Source organism: Chaetura pelagica, unplaced genomic scaffold (genome assembly GCF_000747805.2).
Source record: "Chaetura pelagica isolate M959 unplaced genomic scaffold, ChaPel_1.0 scaffold171, whole genome shotgun sequence".
In the NCBI taxonomy this organism is placed as follows: Eukaryota; Metazoa; Chordata; class Aves; order Apodiformes; family Apodidae; genus Chaetura; species Chaetura pelagica.
Genome location: NW_009952066.1, coordinates 3,018,715 through 3,042,103, shown reverse-complemented (window position 1 = coordinate 3,042,103; position 23,389 = coordinate 3,018,715). Strand labels below are relative to the sequence as shown.

Here is a 23,389-nt window from a genome sequence, read left to right as displayed (position 1 = left end):
TCCACAAAAAACAAAACCTCAAGCCTGAGAATAAGATAGCACAATAGGGCGGAGCTTGGGTTAAACACAAGGACAACAGGTTTGTCTGTATATACCTTTTGACCCCACAATCATCCCTATTTGTGCAAAGACACACGGATTATTCACTTTCCTGGACAGAAGGAGCTGAGGCAGGAAGTGAGGTGGCTGGGCAAATATCACTGTACATTATTGGTGCTTTTGTAACATTAAGTGTGCCTGCTTTGGGGGTATTTATGAATTAGGCTAGAAATTAGCATGAAACTGTGTGTGCATAAAACCATCACCTGCTGTTCTTAACTTCCTTAACCAAATATTGTCAATTTAGCAACAACCACACTTCCCACTAAGGGCTGTATATTGAAATGTTTTCAAATCAAAAGCTATTTTTGGATTTATGTGAACCAAAAAAAGAAGCTGGATTTTATTTCTTCAAGGAGGAAATTAACTCTATGACCATACATTTGCTGCCTCTGTCGAAAGGGGATGATTGGATTCTCATTTGAATTTATAGAGAATAATTTTTAAATAAAGCACCTTGAGAAATTACATAAACAACTTGGGGACAAAGTTTCCTTCTTCAAAAGATTAAAAAGAACTGAATGCATGCAGAGGGAGTGGACATCTTAGACACACAAACATTCTCTAAAAACCACTGACCAGATTGGACACACAAACTTAACAAGGAAAGCAGGCTTCAGTCTGAAGCCCTCTGCAGTGGAAAGGGTTTATTTACAAAAATGGAACATAGTGTTGTTTAGAGGATGGCTAGGAAGAAGAATAGAAGAAAAGAACTGTTCAACAATACATTAAATAAATTATTGCAGCAGTCTTTAAAACACAACATTAATACAGCTCTCTAGTAAGCAAAGGAATTAGCACAATTCTAAGTAGAATAGACTTGATGGTCCATTGGTCTCTTTCAGTACAGTAACTTGTGTTCTAGGATATTTGCCATAATACATAAAAGCCAAAAAAAAGTTGTTACTTGGAGAGTGTGGAATTAAACAAAGACACAAAGCAGGTAAAATTCAGCCCACGTTAACCTGCCATTCCACAGGATAGCTGCAGAGTTCAGGGCCACCAGCTCAATGTTTCAGTTGGAACAGTAACAGGTGTCCCTTCTGTACCTAGCATGCATGAGAACTCCCCGTAATTCAGGTTATTTAGTAGCATTCCTATAATGTAACATGCTAGTGCCCTTGCATTATTACAAGATGTCTACAATTGGTATTAGGATACCGGTACATACATGTTCTTTTGCATAGGTACTGCTTCTAACTCACCAAAAGGCTCTCAGATAGCTTCCTCAAATGGCATAAATTAACTTGAAAAATATATGCTTGCTTTACCATGACAGTAACTTGTAGCATAAGCTTAGCGTCCTTTAGGAACATCACAGATGTATCTTATCTTTGTTTTTTGACTAAGTTTTGGTGCAAGGTAAAAAGAATTTCAGACACATCCAAAAATATAGCTCCTACAAGACTGAATACCACAATGTCAAAGAAGTCTGCAATTTGCAAGAGTTTTAATACCTAGGTAACATATATAAGTACTTTTGCTGAGAATACGTATTAAAGGAAAGTGCACTATATATTTATTTCTACAGTTTCATCCTTAATGAGAAAGGTTTTTCTTATTTTGTCTTTCCATCTTAAATGAAGTTTCAGAGTCACAAACAATTCAAGGACTGAAAATGACTGCCTATTTAGTACTGATCAAAGTGATGCTGAAACTCTAAGATTCATTATTTATTCAAAAAAAGAAAACTCAATGTGTGGATACAGTCTGTTAAGCAAGATTAGTTTAACAAATTTTCTTAATAGCTAAAGCCAGTTTTTAATAAAAAATAAAAGAGAAACTGCAATCAAATTTGATACACAGACATTAAATCAGCAGATTAAATTTACTAAACTGAAATGATTTAATAGGAAAAGCATGTATCTACAGCAATAACTATATTTGATTGAATAAACCATTAAAAAGTTAAAAATTAAATGCAGAAAAGCTTGAAAAAGCTTCAACCTCCTGAAACACCACTGCTTAAAAGTACCCTTCAGGTTCTCACACAAACATTTTAATTGATTATAAATTCTCCACTCAGATCTCAATGAACTCACATAAGTAGTCTCTATAGACTTTAGTGGGGTTACCCCTGAAAGTAACAGCTTAAAGTTCATAGATTTTTCCTCAAAACACTTAAAGAGAAAAATCCAAATCATAGAATTAAGCACTTAGAATTATCAACCTTACTTACAAGTTCATTATTTTTCCCAATGTTACCTTTCTTAGTTCTAAAAACAGAGGAGCCATACAATTTTAGAAAATACTGTGAGCAATTCAAGTGCATCAACAATAAGAAATCCAAGGGAAGAAGAAAAAAATAACAAAAAAAAGTTTAACAGGATCTAGGATGACTGCCCAAAATAGCTTCCCCCACCCCTAAAAAACACACATAAACACATAATTACTGCTTACTGATTTTTGAGGAGGAGCTTGTCCCCAGCAGTCACCCAACTAAGAGGAAAATAGTATAAATACTCAAGGGTGACACTTGAAATCATCAGCTTCTGCTCACTCACCAGTGGCAGAAGAACTCCTCAACAGAGGAGGATTCTCTGCTCTTCTACTCTGCATTGCAGCTCCACAACATTCTGGTATGTGATTTTGTGATTTCATTTCAAAATCTGGTTTTGCAGGTAACTTCCACAGGATAGATGTCTTCTGGTGATGGGGAAGGGGGTTGATATTTAAGGGCCAGTGACAGCATTCTTCCTGCCACTGAGGCTATTTGAAAGACTACAGATAAGGGTGACACTTGAAATCATCAGCTTCTGCTCACTCACCAGTGGCAGAAGAACTCCTCAACAGAGGAGGATTCTCTGCTCTTCTACTCTGCATTGCAGCTCCACAACATTCTGGTATGTGATTTTGTGATTTCATTTCAAAATCTGGTTTTGCAGGTAACTTCCACAGGATAGATGTCTTCTGGTGATGGGGAAGGGGGTTGATATTTAAGGGCCAGTGACAGCATTCTTCCTGCCACTGAGGCTATTTGAAAGACTACAGATAAAAGCATGGTTTCAAGCAAGGCAATGTGAGATTTATGCCACTGAAGCTGAAGAGTGAGGACTTGGACAATAAGGTCGTGGTAGTGTCTATGTATTTCCACTGGACACTTTTGTGGAGTTCTGATGTATGCAGTGCCTGAACTTACTTTTGGAGCCCTAATGTAACTCAGAAAACGACTGTTTCTGAAGACAGTTTTAAATAGGCTGGCATCCATTTAAAATTATTATTTTCTAATGGGTAGGACTATTGCCTCTAAGCCATCTATACAAGAGCTCTATCAAAAGTGATAGCAGTAATGATTCCCTTTTTCTTAGAGGGTTTTTCACAAATAATGAAAGTTATTTGTGAAATAATGTTACTTTTAATACCAATAGTTTAAGGAAACTCATTTAGCCATGCACAAGAAATAGATCTGAACAGCTCTGCTTTATAACAAACTTTGTCCCCTTTCTATCACAGAACAGATTTGGAAACATGAACTTGCAAGTATCTTCACTGCTGCTGTTTTATCTGAACATTGTCCATGGTATCGATGGATATTTTTCTGAGCAATACCAGAAACAATCCAGCATCAAGGGGCCACATTTTCTCCCATACAATGTAAAGAGTGAAGGTAAGTTTACTTTTTTTTTAATTTCTAAATAATAAACTAACACAATTATTCCTAATAGGTCAATAGATGAAGACAACCTCTATGTATATTTGATAGGCATTCAACTTTCACTAACGTTTTGGGTTTATTAAAATAGTGTCACAATTGCAGAAAGAGCTAGCAGTGGTTTTGGCAGTCCTATTGACAAAGATGCACACTTCCCACAGACATTTTTTTTTATATACAATAATCATCAAAGGCATATAGAGCAGAAACGAAATCACAGCTAGAGATCTGATTTTCAGTAGTGGGAATAATACAATGTGATTGTGTGCATAATTTCTTGATTCAACATTAGGGTTTCTAACAGACCTGTCACCTACAATATTCAAAAAGAACTACATACTCTCTTATGTTATCTCTACTTAAAACAGACCTTAGATGTGAACTTAATTATATATCTGATACAGCCAAATTAATCTAGAAAGACAAAAAAAAATTATATAGTAATAAAAAACAAACCTCTACACAGTTTTTTAATGAGTGATTTAGGTTTATACTTTAATTATCAGACTCATCTCTTTGCAATATAAAACTTACAGCTGTATGATAAAATGTTCTCTTCATTTAGTAAGTCAGTCTTATTTTATCAGGCAGTTTGTATACGCAATACATAATTGCAATGCTATACATTGGGACATCTTATTTCTGGGTATCCGTTCTGTCCTTCTAAGTCAAATGGGTGGCTCTACTTAGTGTTTGAAACTCTGAGTTCTATTTTATTTTTCCATGCTTAGGCCAAAGCTTTTTTAGTAACTTGATATCAAAGCTTCTAAATTCCTGGGTGCTGGTTTTGTTTGATGAATTGTCCCCCAAAGGATGATCAGCAGTCTATTCAAAGTCATCACCACTAAAATTAAGAGAACTGAGTTCCTTGTAAACATCCCTCCCTGCCCTACCCCCTGAACATTATTTTATTTTAGACAGCAATGTACTATTCAGAATAGCTTTCACTTTTGCTGTATCCCAACTACTGTTTGTTCTAATAATCATACTTGGGTAGAAATGAGGAAGATGAATGAGGGACTCAGAAAATAGGATTTGCAAATAAGCTTCTCTTCACACACTAAAAAGGACATTTTAGGCTCTTTCTGCATTAGAAAATAGGGTAGCATAACAGAAGCTGATCTGGAGAGCAGAACAGTTGCTGCTCAGGACATAGAATCCACACTACCTTAATTTAGGAGGTTTTATTTCAGAATAGCTCTAGTCTGATCCTTTGGACTGGATTCTCACGAGCAGCACATACTGAGTCCAAAGACACAGTCCTGGTCTAAAAGCCCAACCAGCTTTCACTTAGGTGTAACAAGAAAACTCAGCAGTAAGAAGGAAGTGAAAGCAGGATGGCTGGGAACTTAACCCCCAAAATGTTGTTCTGGGCTGTACCAAAACAGTCACAGCCTTCAGCACAAGGACTTTCTCAAATCCTACCATCACTCTCAGACTGAATTTAGGTACATGGACAAACAGCTACTCTGAGGACTTACTAACCAGAATTGCCAGTGGGTTAGGGCTGCATTTCCTCCCTCTCCCCTCGTTAACTTTCCATGGTGTTTTTCCATTACTTTATTCAGAATAATTTACATATTTATATTATTTTTAAAGCGAAGTACAATATTTACTTAGTTTTTCTCTACCATACTTCAATTGCTTCACTTTTCGTACTGGCTTTTTCACCTCTCTATGGAAAATATTTGGGAAGGGGAAAATCAACAGCAAATTAAGAAAAAGAATAGAAGAAGCATGGTAGATGAAAATAGAATTAAAGGGGGAAATGCATTATCCTGAACTAGGTCTTCACTTCATATACTAACACAGACTGTAATGTGTGTGACGTTTTAAACTAGAAGTTCTTTGTCTTGAAATCTTTGAAAAGTCCTAGTTGAGAATAATCATTAAGTCTTACTGTTCAGCAATGCTTAAATAAGTCGTTATTGCAGGTTATGCTAAAGTTTTCGTATTTGATTCAATACATAAATAAGGCTTGGCAGCATGCATATAACAAACCAACTTTGCATCAAGATATGTGCCAAGACATACAAAAGAGTAAACATCAGTAACTTCACTTTTCTCGGTAAAAATCCCACTTCATTAATGTGTTCAGCTGTCCTTTCCTCAGAGGATTTGCTGTTGTCTCTAGACAGCACAATCACCAGACACTATAATCTAAAAGCAGCACAATTTTGAAACAATTCAGCTCCTCACGGAAAATCTCTGCAACAACATGAACACTGTGAGCCTTCAGTATTTTTTTGCAAAAAACCCACAACCCACCACTTTGGGAACCTAGGACTGATATGAAGGTGCATCTAAAACATGGTTAAGAAAGCAGATAGTCTTATTTTTTCCCTAGTGCTTTACAACTGAAATAGCACTAGCTCAGGAACCTGTTTAGGTATTTGTATTGAGGCTTTGATCTGACCTGCCTGTGTCCTCTGATGTGAACAGTTTTTTAAGTTCTATCCATAGATAGAACCTATGGAATAAATTCAGTCTGCTCCAGTCAAGTACACTATTTTCTCCGATAGGAGCTCTTTATCTGTGGTAAAGAGAAAATGTATGATATGTAAAGAAAAATTTACATGCTGGTTCTGCTGCAGGGTGCATGTTAATGTTGACATGCTTCAGCCTTTTCCAAATTATTTTTTTCATATGATGTAGTTATTGCAATTTTCTATGTCACCTATGCAACAAGAAAACCAGCTTGCAATTGCACCCTACTGAATCTGGGAGTTGAGCAGGAAGAAATTCAACATCACCAGTAAAATACCAAGGACTGCATCAGACTTGTCAGTGATACAGATTTCACAATCTTCTTTGCAGCTGAGAAGGAAGTATGTTTGTATTTTCAGTCTGTCAATAAATCAGATAGTGCTTTCTTTTTATGTGCAGGACTTTAAAACAGTTACCTGCCTTTTCACTGCCTTAAGGAGGATGAGATAGAAAGGAGTGCAAAATGCACCAGAAAAATTGAAAATGCTCTCTACGCTTGGTAGATAAGAACAGTTTTCCTGGCAACACAAGAGGGCAACTTTGCAGATCCAATATCAAACCAAAATAAAATGTATTTCATATACAGACATCTATTTTTTTTAAATACAGTATGTACAAGAATAGCTTTCTTACTCCATCTCATTTTTGGTTCCTCAAGACTAATGACAGATTGAAAAAAGCAATTATCTAAGAGACAGTAGAACAGTCACTGCAAAAACTTTCATTTTTATATATATAACTCCTACACACTGCTGTCTTTGTGAGAAACTGAAATGCAACCTCTAGCTGGTCCAATTGTCCACCTTATCAATCTTTTCTAAATAAGCATTAAACAGAATATGTTGCCATTATTAAAAATAGAATTAATGCTCTTCCTATATCCCTCAGTTTTTATTTTTAAAATGACTTCTTAAGTTTACACTCATCATAGCAAACTACTGAAGTGGTCTCACAGTATTCATGTTAATATGTCTAAAAATCATCATCTTAATTCCAAAAGGAAGCTGCAAGCTCCCCCAAAGTTCACAGAAAACTAAGCAGGGAGCTTGCTTATTTCTCTGTGACATTTGGTTAGGTGGCTCCACCTGCTGTTTTGATATCTAGGAAAATGAGGTATTAATGCCAAAATTCTGACTGCAGTAAGATCAGTTGTGACCTTGTCACTGTGAAATGTTTATGACAAACTAAAATCTTTAAGACAGTAGTTGAAAATACTTCATATGTTTACAAAAAAACCCCAACAAAACAAAAACAGAGCCATGGCTCACTTTTGGAGGTGCAAAGGGGAGAAAGAATAAAATCTCACTACATTGAAGTAGTTATCAAGTAGTTTCAGAAAAGCAGCTACACCTGCACAGGAACCTCTCTCTGCTTTCATTCATCACCAAGATGCAAATCTGATAACTTGCTTAGTCAGTTACCAGATCGTTTGGTTTTGTTGTTTTGTTTTTTTTCTTCTTTCTTAATAGTTAACATCTACTTGCACAGCATCTTTTAAATTCTAGAGGCCTTATAGCTCACAACACAACTCTAACATGTTTGCACTTGTTCATTTTTCATTTAAGAGCTCTGAGATACTTTTGCCCTTGATATCTGGTTCTCAGTGACCACAGGTATTAGAAACTGGACTTCTATGAGGTTCAAAAAAAGTTCACCCTTCACACATTTTCACCACAATGCTACAAGTTTATAAATCTGTTGTGGCTGCCCTGGTTGACCTGTTTTCCTCTCTCTCATAGGTGTGCAGATAAGGGGTGAACAAGGACCACCTGGCCCCCCAGGCCCTATTGGACCAAGAGGTCAACCAGGTCCTGCAGGAAAGCCAGGATTTGGAAGTCCTGGTCCCCAAGGCCCCCCTGGCCCCCCAGGACCTCCTGGATTCTCTGCCCTTGGAAAGCCAGGCATGCCAGGTCTACCAGGAAAGCCAGGAGAGAGAGGACTAACTGGTGAGAAAGGAGAAGCGGGACCTGTTGGGCTCCCAGGAGCAAGAGGGCCACAAGGACCCCCTGGCACTCCAGGCCCCTCAGGACTGTCTGTTCCTGGCAAGCCAGGACCACAAGGCCCTCCAGGAGCTCAAGGGCCAAGAGGTCCCCCTGGCGAGAGGGGAGAGCCAGGTATCCCTGGTATAAATGGACAAAAGGGAGAAAATGGATTTGGCATTCCAGGTCGCCCAGGTAGCAGGGGTCTCCCAGGCCCACAGGGGCCTCGGGGCCTCCCTGGTCCTGCTGGTATAGGGAAACCTGGTGAAAATGGTCTTCCAGGCCAGCCAGGTATGAAAGGTGACAGAGGCTTACCAGGTGCACCCGGAGCAGCTGGGCTGCCAGGTCCCCAGGGTCCCCCAGGAGAACCTGGAGAAGCTGGTGTCGGCAAGCCTGGGCCAATGGGACCACCAGGAGCAGCAGGCATCCCTGGAGCCAAGGGACACCCCGGACCTGCAGGCTTGCCTGGATCCCCAGGTCTCCCAGGATTTGGAAAGCCAGGATTGCCAGGAATGAAAGGACACAGAGGCCCTGAAGGTCCTATTGGCCTTCCAGGACCTAAAGGAGACCGAGGCCCAGCTGGTGTTCCAGGAGAACTGGGGCCTGCTGGGCCACCAGGGAACATGGGCCCTCAAGGACTCAAAGGCTTGCCTGGTGAGAATGGCCTGCCCGGGCCCAAAGGTGACATGGGCCCTGCAGGCCTCCCAGGATTCCCAGGAGCTAAGGGTGAACGAGGCCTACCAGGATTAGAGGGAAAACCAGGATACCCAGGCGAGCAAGGTCTTGCTGGTCCTAAGGGACACCCAGGCTTCCCAGGTCCAAAGGGCGATGCTGGCCATGCTGGGCTGCCTGGCTTGCCTGGCCCAATGGGTCCACAAGGAGCTAAGGGACTGCCAGGGATCAATGGTGAGCCAGGCCCCAGAGGGCCTTCAGGAATACCTGGGACCAGAGGCCCCATTGGCCCCCCTGGCCTGCCAGGAGCCCCTGGTGCAAAAGGTGAGCCAGGAGCACCAGGACTGCCAGGCCCAGCAGGTATTTCTACAAAAGGCATAAGTGGACCCATGGGACCCCCTGGACCCCCAGGGCCCAAAGGGAACAATGGAGAGCCTGGCTTGCCAGGCCCCCCGGGTCCTCCTGGTCCCCCTGGCCAAGCCATAATCCCACAGACGCCCGAAGGCTACATTAAAGCAGGAGAGTCAGGAATGTCTTTTGTGAAAGGAGTAAACCAAGCTCTTACAGGGATGCCTGTTTCTGCTTTCAGTGTCATCCTCTCAAAAGCCTACCCTGGGGCAACAGTCCCCATCAAATTTGATAAAATCTTGTACAACAGGCAGCAACACTATGACCCCAGAACAGGAATCTTCACCTGCAGGATCCCTGGACTGTACTATTTCTCCTACCATGTACATGCAAAAGGTACAAACGTTTGGGTTGCGCTCTACAAAAATGGTTCCCCACTCATGTACACATATGATGAGTACAAGAAAGGATACCTTGACCAGGCTTCTGGCAGTGCTGTCATTGATCTCATGGAGAACGATCAAGTATGGCTCCAACTGCCCAATTCAGAATCTAATGGTCTCTATTCCTCTGACTATGTTCACTCTTCTTTCTCAGGTTTCCTATTTGCTCATATCTAACAACATCCCACTTAAAAGATCCTGACACTTTCTCCTTCAGGTAATTTTAACAAGGTGCTGATCTGATTCATCACTAGCAGGTCATGCAACTTCAATTTTGCAACAGAAATGGAGGAGGGAGTGAGAAGGTGGAAGAGAGTGGTTCAAACCTAGTAGAGTAATATTATATGTTTTAACAGATTTTCATAAGAATTTTTTTTCAAATTATGATCAATTGTCCAAATGAATGCAACATTAAAATTTTATGAATTAATATAATGCAGCAGTCTCTCTCTTTTTTCTTTCTTTTTTATTAAAAAAATCCAAACAAACAGAATTTCTAACTTTCACTTCTCATAACACAAAAAGTAGCTATTCCAGGACTCTTGATCATACTTTCCTGTACTTGAATTAACTGAAGGTATTATTCAAAGTACACAGTCTCAGACACAGCATGGTCATCAAAACAGATAATATATACTTTAGCAATGTTAGTCTGCTGTCAGTTTCATATTTAAACTATCAAACAGGAGTCAAGAAAACAATCCTAATATAGTGCATACCATGTCACAGTTCCACTTTTCTTAAGGAATAACTATCTTGCAGAAAGGCAGCTTTTCAAGCCATTATGTGTTACTGAAGATCTAGAACTTCCACAATATGAAAAAGCAACCAGATTTGAAGCCTAGAAATCTACTCAGCTTTCTTTGATGCAGAATTATAATCTGCAGCAACAAGCTTGTTCGGTTTTTTTTTAAGCTCCTAACATTCTGTAAAACTAAAATGTTCAGAGTACAATAAAACAACTATCACCAATCCAGAAGAGTGTATCTTCACAAGCATACAGACATAAAAGCACAGCAGCTTTACCACCCCAAAATTGGAGACAGTCAGTAGACATAATTGTATTTACTACATACACTCATGTCTCACAAACATTACTGTTACATCACTATGAAAAGTTAATGGTATTAAGTAAGCAAGCTTAGCAAAATTATTGTTTATAAATTATCAAACCATAATAGTTTGATCACACGCTTCTTCCAATGACGACCAACATTCACATGCTTTAAAAGTATGATATACATCAAAACCTTATCAACTCTTGAACTAATATTTTTAGCTTTTTTTTTTTTAAACTGAAGTTTTTAACAACTTGATCTATAAGCATATAGGCTCATGTTTCTAAGTTTTTTAAGATCATCATTTCTTCATGCAAGCTAAAAACTGGAACTCTCTTACTCTCCACTCCTCTGCAAGCCCCAATTCTTCACTTGTTTACAAACAGAAGGGTGGGTTAACACCCTTCATTAAGTTGAGTCAGGACAATATGGCTACAAAAAAAAATAAATCATAGTGTAATTATCTAAGGCAATTACCATAGCTAAGACAATGAAAAGCAAAATCCACCAGACAACTGATTATGATCAAAGAAATCATGTGAAAAAGGGACATCGAGAATCAAGCGCACACTGTCAACAAAGCAAAGTGATTTGCAAACACTCACAGATTTCAAAAAATGAAATGGTCAGTCGTTCTGCTCCATCACTGACAATGGCACTACTAAGATGGCATTTCAACTTGGGAACTTTGTGTTTCCTCAAATGACTACTTAGTAAGTTTGCTTTAGAAATTTTACCCTGCCTAACTGTTAAACAAGCACTGCTTTTCTCTGAAGGGTTAAACCCTCTAACAAGGCATCAAAGGTATGGAGTTAACAGGTTGTGGTTTTCAGGCCAAACTCTGGGCTAAGAAAGATGGTGGGGCTTCCTGGTATGTACATGTTAGGCAGGAGCCAGGTTTAGGAGTTTCCTCAGGAAATAATGTTAAGCTTGCAGCTGAGGAAAAAAAAAAAAAAGATCTCTTTGGCACAAACTTGTGACAGAAGATTAGTACCATTAGTCTTATTTCACAGGGTAACCTGAAATAAAGAGATACTTCATGGGAATATCACAGATACAGGAAGAAATTCCTTGGTTCTTCTGACCCCCTGTGCAATGACTTATCCACAGGACATTATGAAATGGGAAAATAAGATCACAATGAGGCCTTTCAAATTGCTGCATGACAAAGCACAGTACATTAATGTATTAAAATATTTAAGTAGTGTATTACAAAAAAGCAAATTTACTTCTGATTTTACAGAGCTTTATCGAGACTAATGCCTATCAGTTATTTCTTATATTTTTAGCATTATTGTGAACATGCCTCATGACTTGTAACAGAAATAAAGGTGTATTAAATTAAGTACCAATACTGATAGCAGTTAGACAGGATTAGGTCACACCACACATCTGTTTGTATGCAGATTTCCTGCTCACATACACACACAGGTACCAGATAGGTAGATACATGCATAAACATACACATGTACACACAAGCAGACACTCATAGAAATAAAACAAAGCTATTATTTCTAATTTCAAAGATCAGACATTAACTTGTTTCATCTAGTTAATTCACAAATGACTCTTTTAAAAATTATTCTTTTTGCCAAGTACTGAATAATCCACAACTTTTAAAACCAAGAGCTTATAATTTGAAAAGAGAATGAACAGAACCATTTAAAAATAGTTTATTAGAATGGCTTTAATATCAGCAGAAAATAAAGTATATATTTATTTCATGTATCAGTGAGTCCCTAGAGGAACAGGTAAAGTAGTATAGTTCTGGTGAACAAAACTGAGTTTTAAGAAGGTGCAAACTACGCCTGTAACTAACAAATGTTGCATTAACAGAGGCAATTCTATCTGAACTGATCTGCAGATAACCTTTTTACAAAAAGCCCACAGTTAGAAATAATTTCAATTAAAAGTACACACCTGGAAGATTATTAATTTGTATTTTCCAGTTATTATTTTATATGCCTAATAAAAACCCAGAAGTTCAGTCTCTGAAGAAGGAAAATGATTTCTAGTGGAAGGCTATCCAAGATGTTTTCCAACTTTGATTTATATTACAGTATTATAAAGTTTGCTTTCGGTGGAAGAAGGCTATTATTAAGAAAAAAACCCCACCTCAATAATTTCTAGTAAAATGATACAAGAATGACAGAACTTTAAAAAGTTTTAAGAAATAGGAAAACTATTTCCCCCTCATTCTGTCAATTCTACATAAGGAATTATAATTATAACTACAGTGCTAAAGAAAATTATCAAAGATTAGTTACTACTTTTCTTTTTTCCCCAATGCATTCTGATCTTCTTTAGAAGTACAACACCACAAGGGATAGGGAAAAAATACAGTTCAAGGATGTCTACATTACCATACCAATCACAGGAAGAAACCATTTTCCCCTCCAAATTCAATGAAGTGGCATATCACAAGTGTTGCTTAAAAATAGTAAGAGTTCCAGCGAAGCTACATAGAAATAAAAATGCTAAAGACGCTCTATTTCAGGATAAACATCTGTCTACCACATAACCATTTGCAAGATTGAAAAGTAAAAGCTGTGTTGAGTAACCTACAGTGTAGTTGCAAATGTGTTCTAGCAAGCACATGTAATATTTTCAGCTAGTACAGTAAGTTTTCAGTGAACCCACCTACCTTTAAAAGCTGTTATTTTGTAGTTGTGCTGGATAGCAGCCACCATGTCCTTCCAGAAGTCATATTTTTTCTGACCATCATGCTGTAAGTGTCAAAAGGAATCGAGTCATTACATGAAGTGTCAGCTATTTTGAGCTTTCATACTGGAACAGTGACAGGAATGTCATTAATAAACAAAAGTATTTGCAAAACAGAGTAAAACACTATTAGATAGTAATATTCAGGAGATCAGGACTCTACCCAGCTTTACTGTGAACTTTGGGTAACTGCAGACAAGTTACCTACTTGCTTCAGAAGGAAATAGTAGGGCAAGGGAAAGAAAGAGAAAGGAGAGAGGATTCGTATGCGAGGAGCTCTAAAACATTACGAAAAAGGGAACATTAGACAGAACAGCAACTTACTGACTGAGTCATCCCACTGACATTTGGGAAAAAGAAGTCTCTGCAAATGCTGTAGTTAATTAACAGGTTGACATTATCTACAGCCTGGTACTCTATAACCTTTCACCCTCAGAACTGGCAAAGCCCTTTGCTAGAATACAGAGGTAATGCCCTTCTGCCAACACTCCACCACCAACACTGAATTAAATACTCCTCCAGAAGCCAGGCTGAGCAGCACTGTGTTACACTGTACTCTGAAGACTGCCAAACTCCAGCTCTGGCAGAAAGACAAGGGAAGATGATCTGCACTTGTGAACAGTCTCTCGCCATTCCTAGAAAGTTGCCCAGGCACAGAAGAGCTTGACCTCATCCACACATTCAGCATCTCACCAAGGGACAGGAAAAGCTTCTCAAGCAACTGAGCCTCACAGCGCTCTCAAACCCCACAGATTTTAAGAGCACTGAATTAAACACAGATACAGTTACACAGCCAGCCAATATTAAAGAGAACAGGACTAGCTACAGAGCCTGTCAGAGGTGCCCAGGGTTACAAATTACTGGGCAGAAGCAAAGCAAGTGTTACCATCTCTTTGAGTTCACTTACTGTGTAAAGTATCATGTAGTGTTGTTATTGCAGGCTTTCCACACCTGCACAAGAGTACATTTTAGTTGTCCTCTGTGCCCTGACCATTGCACTGATAACCTGAATAATGAACCACTTCGTAAGCATAAAGTTTTTTCTAGAGAGGAAAACATTCAGAAACTGAAAAAAACCAACCAGCAAACAAACAAAAAACCAAATCCTTTACATCATGAACCAAAACCTGGTAGTTTATATGTACTGTAGTAAACTGCCATTTCAGACAATCTGCTGTGGAGGTTTCCAGAAGAAAAGTCCACCCTTAATTTCACAACCAGCAAGTCATACAAACAAGGCTTTTTGTGCACAACTGACAAGCAATATGGCAATCTGCTTATCACCCACCAGCTCTGTAGGTTAAGAGAAGGAAAGATACAATGCTCTGGCTTTTATAAAGATACAATGCTGTGGCTTTTATCTTTGTTTGTTTTGTTTTAATCCATTCCTGTAGCAGACTGCCAAAGAAATACATAAAAGGACTAACAGAATACCTTTCATATATGTCAAGCTTCCATTAGCTGCTGAGGTAATTGTTCAGTTATGTTCAGGAGATACGCGAGGGAGCTTCTCTGCCTAGAATAGTGATGACGCTAACCTTGGCACAGGAAGATTAAACTCTTCGCTCCCCTTATATTCCATGCAGCTGACTTGCTCTTTAGTTTGGCATTTCAGTTTTTTTGTTTGATTCTTTTAAAAAAATCAGTGCAATGGGCTAACAGTTTCTCAGACTGCTGTTTTGAGGACAGCTGTGGGTATGTTTCCTTCAAAACATTTGACCTCAGAGTTGAAAATAACTGTTAAACATATTCCTAGCAAATTTCCAGTAGGAAGCATTCCTAATCCTATAATATTTTCTGAAAATGATAAGAAAATAGCCTTTATTAAACAGGGTCCCAGAACAGAAGCCTCTACTTCCTTTCAGAAATGTGGAGAAAAAAAATATTGTGGTTTCTAATCCTTAGGATGCAGCATGTTGCACGCCCAAAACCTGGTAGTTTATATGTACTGTAGTACATATAGTACTGGAGTAGTACATAAGTGCTGGAGGCCCAACACCTGCTTTGCATCATTCTTAGCTGGTTGCTGATAACATCCCAGGGAATTACTGTGGCACTCTCATTAAAACCAGCTAAAGCACAGTAAAATACTTGATAGCTGCTAGCTGATAAAAGAGGATGCATGACCCTCTTCTGGTAGCTCTCTAGAGAAATGGCAGAAGTTGAACTCACCATGGCTGAAGGCAGCACTGACCCAAGGTCAGTGTTCTAACTTGCAAACCAGTAACTGAATGTTCAGTCTTATTACATGCATGCTATAATATGCTTTTTCCTTCAAAAAGTAGGTGATTTGTGCCGATAATCCAAATAAAATATAAAATGAAGCAATACAATAAAAGTGTCACATCTGTGTCAAGTTTCTAAGCCACAAACAGTAGATGAAAGAGATTAATCATGCACAAAACTAAGAGTCTTACAGTGCACCTGTCCTCAGTGCTTCCTGATAAGCTAGCTTTAGCTAACTCTTTGTGCAGCACTTGGACTTAGGCAGCAATCTACTCAGCATGCTATTTTTGAGCGGAAGCTAAACCATCAAGTCAGCTGGTATGCAAAGGGATCCCAGACACAAATCTCACCACTCTAAATTTCACTCTGCAGGCAAAGTTTAGTATCTGCAATTGTCAGTGCTGCAGCACCTGGGTACTTTTAGCCAGAAGATTACGTTGGTACCCTTTTGACACTAATATACTTACTGTAAGAGAACCCTCTCCTACACCCAGCTGCACACAAGTTAAAGATTCTTTAAAACACTACGAAATCAATCAGCATAAAAGTTCAGAGGTAAGATTTAGGACCTTCTGTCTCATCTAAGAAGCACTGAAAAAGGTTCAAGCAATTATATTTTCCACCTTAAGAATTAAACTTACTGTTTAGCAGAGAAAAAAAACCCTGGATATTATTTAAGAGGTGTATTTACATCTGTACACAAAGATCAATATATTTAAGACAAAAACAAGTTTATAAAAGGATGGAATTAAGTTTTCAACTCATTAACAGCTTGCAAATTACCAAACTGTGCTATTCAGAAGCCTTTCCTTAAATTTAATTCAAATATAATGAAGTATAATTAAAGGTGATTTTAAGAACTATATTCTGCATATCACAGAGTAAACTTGAGAAAACAGTGCCTTTCAATGTGTACCCTAGTTATTTGTGCCCTCTTGTGGAAGCACATTTATTTTGAACATGCCATGAAGCTCACAATTAGCTTCAGAGACAACTTTAATACACTAAGTCCTACATTAAAAATTCCAAAAAAGAAAAAAGCTAAAGACCTTGATGTTCTTCTGTACAGTCTTTGAATTCATTTAGTAATACATGCAGGAAGAGTGGCGAGGGAAGAGAAAGATAATGAAAGGTTTCAAACAATCCAGATCTTACCTGATCCAAGCTGTCCACAACCCTTGCACACAAGAGGGCTCCTGGCAGGTCAAAGTAATTATCATACAAATAGTATTTAGCTGGAAAAAAATAATTAAAAAAAATGAATCTACTTGAAAAATCCTTACAGTATGTCTTAATCACAAATTGATTAAATACATTTATGTAATAGTACAAGCTCCCATTTGGATTTTACTGGTAATAAGCATTATCTGTTTCCCAGTCTTTGTTAACCCTTATTCCTATTTCTAACTCTGATAACTAGGAACTGAAAGCTGTTCATCTATATGAAGGCAGAGAGTTTAAAAATACATTTTAAGATTCTGAAAGTTAAGGTGAAAGAGATGGGGGAGAACCATAACTTTTAAGAGTCAGAACAGCATCACTCAACTCTTCCAAAGTATTTGTTTCCCTAGCAGTGGAAACAAAAGGTATGAGAAGGTGTTTCAGAACCATTTGTACAGGTCTTACACATAGTCTTGTCCTTTGCACACACATGCTGCAGACAGTGTTTCAGCCCAAGGGGAAGCATGCTCACATCATTACGTGAGCTCCTAAAACAGAACAAAATCAGGAGGGTCCAAATGTCCCCCCAGACTGAGGTCATGTTCAACAAGTTTCCGAGGAGCGGAAGGACTTAACCAGTGGGGTTTTTTTATTCATGATCTTGTCTGTGCTATTTGTCAATATACCTAAGAGACAAGTCAGCAAAACAGAGATTAACATTCACAAGAGAGACCAAGTGCACTTTTCAATGAATAAGAAGGGCACATTTGCTATATTACAAAAGGAAACCTCTTCTACCTTGTTGCAAATGATTACACACAGTTTAGAATAAGCACAACTTTATGTCAGCAAAATCTCAAGGAGAGTTTCATTTCACAGGACAACGTAACTTAACTGAGCACTTTATGTGTATTACTCTTGACTGCCCGTATCAAAGTAAAACGGAGAGGAAGCACAGAGCAAGAACACAAACCTAGTCACAGTTCCTTCAAAGTGACTCCCAGCTTAAAACCAAGAAACTTCAACTGCAGGACAAGTTTTGTTTCCAGATCTGCTCTGTTCTTTGCATCTGCACATAGGCCTCCAGTAACAGCACTGATGGTAACAAGTTGACAATTAAAAATGTAAGATTTGACAAGTATGTCTTAAATGAGATTGGCTGGTAATCTCAGCCTACTTCATCAAGGAACAATCTCTATGACCAAAACACACCTACAAAGTCAGCTCATTTGTCTTGTCACTAGTTGCCTAAATTTAAGTTGAACTCTAGTGCTAGAAGTTGAAAACAAAAAAAATCAACTCTCCCCCAAAACATTTACCTATGCCAGTAATTCTCAGCTCAAATATTTTTAATTTTTTGTGTCAAGAACTAGTATTATGAGGCACTGAAGAGGCCAAAGCAATTTCAAAGAGGACATGCTAAAGTATAGCTACCTGAGCGGGAAACCATTCCACTGACTGTATTAAAATGCTTCCACTCCCTCCTTCCATACGTCTCCAGGATCTCTTCAGGTGTCATGCTCTTTGTACCATGGCTTGCCCTATTTGAGGTATTAAATCATTTATATAAGAAGATGAAAAAGGTTGAAAACAGCCAAATTACTCCTTAGTGCAAAGTAATGCGTTGCAACTGAACACTGAAGTCATGCAAGTTGATCAGAACTAACTCTCTTTATAACTTAAACGTTTTGCAGGACCTAAGCTTTTATCATATACATTACAGTCCTCAGTAAAAGCCCTACTACACAGAGGTTTGGTTGGCTGGGGGCACAGCTACTGTGCCTCACCTGCTAACGCAATGACTCTGTATTGCTCGAATGTTCTCAATTGTGTGAGGACACACACACACTCGCTATACTTGAACTTTCAATATACACTGCACAATAAAACAGCATGGAAAGCCTATACATGATTCTGAAGCCTGGTAACATTCAGAGAGCGCAGGGCAGAACTACGGAGAAGTGCTAGTTTGGGTGATGCAAGCAGCTGTGAAATACAGAAGTACACACAAGCCTTTTTAGGAATTAAAAATCAACTAGCTTGAACATCAAATTAGGCCCCCCAAAGAATGCACCAGCTCCAGTTTTGAAGCAAATGCAGACAGTGCTAGGAGAACTAATCCTGACCACTCTTCCCTTTATTGTGGTATACCCTCCAGTCTTCAGCACTCCAAAATTCATTATACTAAATGAGTTTTGGGATACACAGCAGAAACTCACAGGCATATCCTCCCTTCTTTCAATGAGATCTGATTTTCCCTAGCATCTTCAAACTCCTCTCCCATACGCTAACAGAAAGCAAAAGTAGAGTCAATCTTAAGTACTAATTACAGATTTCCAATTGGGAAAAAAAATAAGGGGGAATGGGACTGGAAGTTACATACTTTAGACAGATTTACTTTTCAGATTTGCAATTCAAAACTGTAGTCTATGTTTAAAAAAAGGGCAAAATTGGAACTAAGGACGTACTGAAAAGATGACTGAAAGCAAAATCCAGCTTTTAAGAGGAAAAAATCCCAGACTTTGGAAGTGAATGTGTCAGTTTCTATCTTTCCTTTACCTCAGGCTATTTAAATTATATGTTCTAAGTCTGCAGAATGTTGAATGTGTATCTTAAAAAGATACTAGTGCTCCCATTATTATAATTTGTAATTAGCACTGACTGTCAGGTTACTCACAAATCAAAGAAATTCTTGCCCTGTATCTTAGCAGAATGGGAGAAAGAGTACATTCATAGCAATCAAAAAAGTGAATTTACTTTCAAGATCAGTATGCACTCAGTCTTACCTTTTACTAAAAATTAGATGTTCTTTACTAGCAGAGAATGTAAAAATATTGCAAAAAGACTGTTACAGTAACACTGAGAAACTGAACACCACAATATCAAAAAGTATTTAAAATTTTACATCTAATAAAGGAATCTATGCTGAAATGATTATTTTAAATATTTAATACAACTGAGAGATGGCTTTCAGAAAGAGAGTAAAGTTTCAGTGTTTGTTTAATGGTAAAAACATTGACAATATTACCTTAAAACTGTTCCATCTTCTGCAAGTTTCACGAAGTTTCCTTCTTCAATGTCCAACACCAAGCCTTTACAACTAAGCAAAAAAATATTTTAAGGAAGAAACAAAAACTAATGCTTTAAGAGGAATGCCTTGTTATATACCAGAATATTGAAACACAGTTACAGAAGCTGTACAATGATGCTACACAAAAGCACCAAAACTACAACCCTTCAAATACTTCCATGTTTGAATAATGTCTTACACATGCAAATACATATTACTACAATGAGGACTGCATTTCACTTACATAGTAAATTCCTACTAAAGAAAACTAGTTTCTTTGTTCAGGGAGTTCAGTGACTGTTCATCTAGATAAGGTTGAAGGATTAAGGTCCAAACTTTTATAACCAAGAAATACGATATACTTCTGTAATAGAAGTGGCTTAAATATTTTTTCTTGGAGGCAACTCTTCTACTTCTTATTACTAGACCGATAACACAAATAATCAAGGGAGGGAGATATAGTATGTAGACTACGTAGTTCTACATGAGGCAACCAAATATCCAAGGAACAAAAGCTGAAGCAGCATTGTTTGGACTCGGTGATCTCAGAGGCGCTTTCCAACCATGACTATTTTGTGATTGCCACGCTAGCCAGCGTTAACAAGGTGAAGAGTTGACAGTGTAGAACAGACACTCAGCAAGAGTCTGTAACTCTGCTAGTAAATCTGTACCTTCCAGATAATCAAATCTACGTTTGTTTAGGTTGTTTGAAAAATTAATTCAGAGTTCAGTGGCTAGAATAATAATGAAACTGCACCTTCATCCTGTGTCATCGTGCACCCACAGGAGAGGAGATATGCCACGAAGGCAGCAAGCAAACCCCAGCCTTTCACAACTGACCCCTGAGTGAGTAGCACCAACCCTGGGCTATGAGCATTGCAGTCTTACAGGACCATGTTAATGAACCTCCAGCTTCAATAAGAGTTAGAGATATCTAGATCTTAACACAAGATTTCATGCATCAGAGGCCTCAAAAGATGAGAAATACAGATACCATTGCTTGTCTCATGAAAGTTGGAATCGATCTCATTGGAAACTGTACAGTCAAGTACTGAATTGTAAAAACAAACGATCAAAACCTTTACACAATAATGTGTGCATTATTTAAATAAACACCTACTAGATTTACAAGTTGAATTGAAGGTAGGAGGCAAAGGAGGTATATAAAATAAGAGACTAAAATAAGTCAGACTGAAAGGCTTGTGTCTAGACAACTAGAACCATGGACACAGCAAGCTTGGAGGCCCAGTTTTCTCTTCAAAGTACCACACTAGAAATATCTCACGACTACTTGTTTGAACAAGTATTTAAAACTGTACATTTGGATTTATCTATTGGACTTGACAATCATACCAACAACCACCTAATAAGAGAAGCTGTTTTCCAACCTGTGTAGAAGTTACAGCATAAAGGAAATTATGAAGAAAGTTTCCATTCTTTTCAACATACTCACCAGAAGTCTAAGTTGTCTGGAGCTAGAGTCAGCAGGTCTTCGTCATAACCCTTCTCTGTAACCAGATACTGGGCAAAACTATCATATATCAGCTACAAATGAAAAAAAAAAGATGCATTAATTATATTGGTTCCCTGGAAAGTGTCACGATGCAAGTGTTAGTTCCTCCTAAGTGAAATCAAACCAGGGAGCTAAGAACCCAGTCCCACAGCCTCCACTACTAGGAATTAGTACCCAGAGTTCTCTGTGCCATGGCAGATGCTCACAGAACAGCTGTGGCACGTGTCCAGCATAACCAAGTTTTCAACATTCTACCATATTGCCCCTCTGCATCAAAACTGCAAGACTGCAAGTACTTAAGACTAGTCAATGCTTCCCCCTCCTTAATCCTGTTTTATTTTGGTTTTTAAATGTCAATGTTAACAAGACTAAACAAGTGGCTTCCAAATCAATAAACAACTACTCTCAGAAGACATTTTAAAAGCACTCAAAGGAACATATTTTGAAGCAAATAGTGAACTGCTAGGTAAATTGTTACTACTTCTAGTGACTAGAAAGAACACCATTAAAGGCTGGTACAACAGTAGCGATTTATTAATGTAATGCGGTGCTGAAGTTGTACAAGAAAATCTATGTACACACTACCAGGTCCTTAAAGACCATCCAAAAATAGTAATTGCTCCCTTTTCCCCCATGGTTCTTTAAGTAAAGCTGTTCCCTGGCCTTTTTTTTTTTTTTTTTTAATTACAAAAACTGGAATGAATATGAATATCTGAGAAAGACTAATCTAAAGGCCAACACAGAAAGAGTAAGAAATAACTGCATCTTCAGCTGTGTCTGTCAGCCTAAGTATATTTTTATTTTTATTAAATAAGGATGGCATGTGTCAGTCCGACTGCTGTGAGAGAACAAAGAGTGAACTAAGTTTAGTAAACGCTTTTGAGATTTTTATCTTTTTTAAAAAATTTTTTGTTTGTGGGTTTAACTCTTCTCAACTGTCTGTTTGCCTTCATGGGACAAAACTCTCTTCAGGAAGAATGTGCCTGTGTAAGTTGCATTGTGTGTGGCATAACAGAAAGAAGATGGAAGGTTAATTCTAGAGTTGCATAATTTCCAGAAGAAACTGAGGAGCACATACATTTTCTAACTTGCTATTAATAAACCCTGTTTTGTAAGAAAGATGCCCCTCTACAGAAAGTCACTCACAACTAAAGGAAGTAATCCAATTTTTCAGCACAGGGCACACTGAATCATGCCTGTTTATAAACGGCACACCTCACAAATACTGTTTCTATATCAAATTATTAAGTATCTTGCAATTGGTGTAGGAGTCCCATGCAGTGCTAAAAGTATTGCAGGTGAACGGAGGCAAATAAAAGGGGAGAAGGGACACTATGAGCATCCATGACACGAGAGAGTTTCATGGTAAAGTCCAGAAATTAACAAGAACGAGTCAATGAAAGACTCTCAGGGACTTTAATACGTGCCAGTAGGGGGGAGGAAAACAACCAGAAGTGCCAAAGGCGGGAAGGCACAGCACATGACAGCAGTTCCTCTCCGCGGGGGACAACAGAGCTAAGACAGAGCTGTTGAGCACCCTCGGGCTCGGCGTTTCATTTTAAGCACCAGAAAGTTTGCAAAGGTGGCCGATGGGCAGCGCTGCGGGCTCCCAGCTCTGCCCGCAGCATCCCTGGATGCGGCGAGAGGAGGCTCTACCTCCTCCCCGGCGCCGCTGCAGCCCGGAGCGCTCCCGAGAAGCGCCGTCCGCACGGCAGGCGACATGGCTGTCCCCTCGCTCGGGCACAGGCCCGCGGAGGAGGCGGCCGGCCAGACGTGCACCTGAGTTTCCCCACGGAGACTTGAGCCAGCAGGCGCTGCCGCCGCAAAGGGCTCCCGGCCCCCGCGGCCCCGCCGCCCCGCTCTGCTCTGCTTTCCCTTTCGCTTGCGGGGCAGAGCGGGGCAGAGCGGGGCAGAGCGGGGCAGAGCGGGGCAGAGAGGGGCAGAGCGGGCGCCCCCGGGC

The 23,389-nt window shown here is 39.0% G+C and overlaps 2 protein-coding genes across 2 annotated transcripts in view; one reads left to right on the top strand and one right to left on the bottom strand.

Annotated features, from left to right (window-relative positions):
- Nucleotides 1-23,151, bottom strand: part of NT5DC1 (5'-nucleotidase domain containing 1) — a 132,620-nt gene extending 109,469 nt beyond the window's left edge. Inside the window, exons 1-7 of the mRNA XM_010005149.1 lie at nucleotides 22,996-23,151; nucleotides 21,370-21,461; nucleotides 19,875-19,946; nucleotides 18,281-18,387; nucleotides 16,841-16,920; nucleotides 15,529-15,531; nucleotides 13,383-13,464 (exon numbers count right to left, since the gene is read on the bottom strand). Coding sequence (XP_010003451.1) covers nucleotides 13,383-13,464; nucleotides 15,529-15,531; nucleotides 16,841-16,920; nucleotides 18,281-18,387; nucleotides 19,875-19,946; nucleotides 21,370-21,461; nucleotides 22,996-23,151 — 592 coding nt within the window. The remainder of the gene's footprint in view (nucleotides 1-13,382; nucleotides 13,465-15,528; nucleotides 15,532-16,840; nucleotides 16,921-18,280; nucleotides 18,388-19,874; nucleotides 19,947-21,369; nucleotides 21,462-22,995) is intronic.
- Nucleotides 3,568-10,115, top strand: COL10A1 (collagen, type X, alpha 1). Its single transcript, XM_010004773.1, has 2 exons — nucleotides 3,568-3,706; nucleotides 7,978-10,115. The coding sequence occupies exons 1-2, from the start codon at nucleotides 3,568-3,570 to the stop codon at nucleotides 9,855-9,857; spliced, it is 2,019 nt and encodes a 672-aa protein (XP_010003075.1). The 3' UTR covers nucleotides 9,858-10,115.
- Nucleotides 23,152-23,389: the final 238 nt, after the last annotated feature.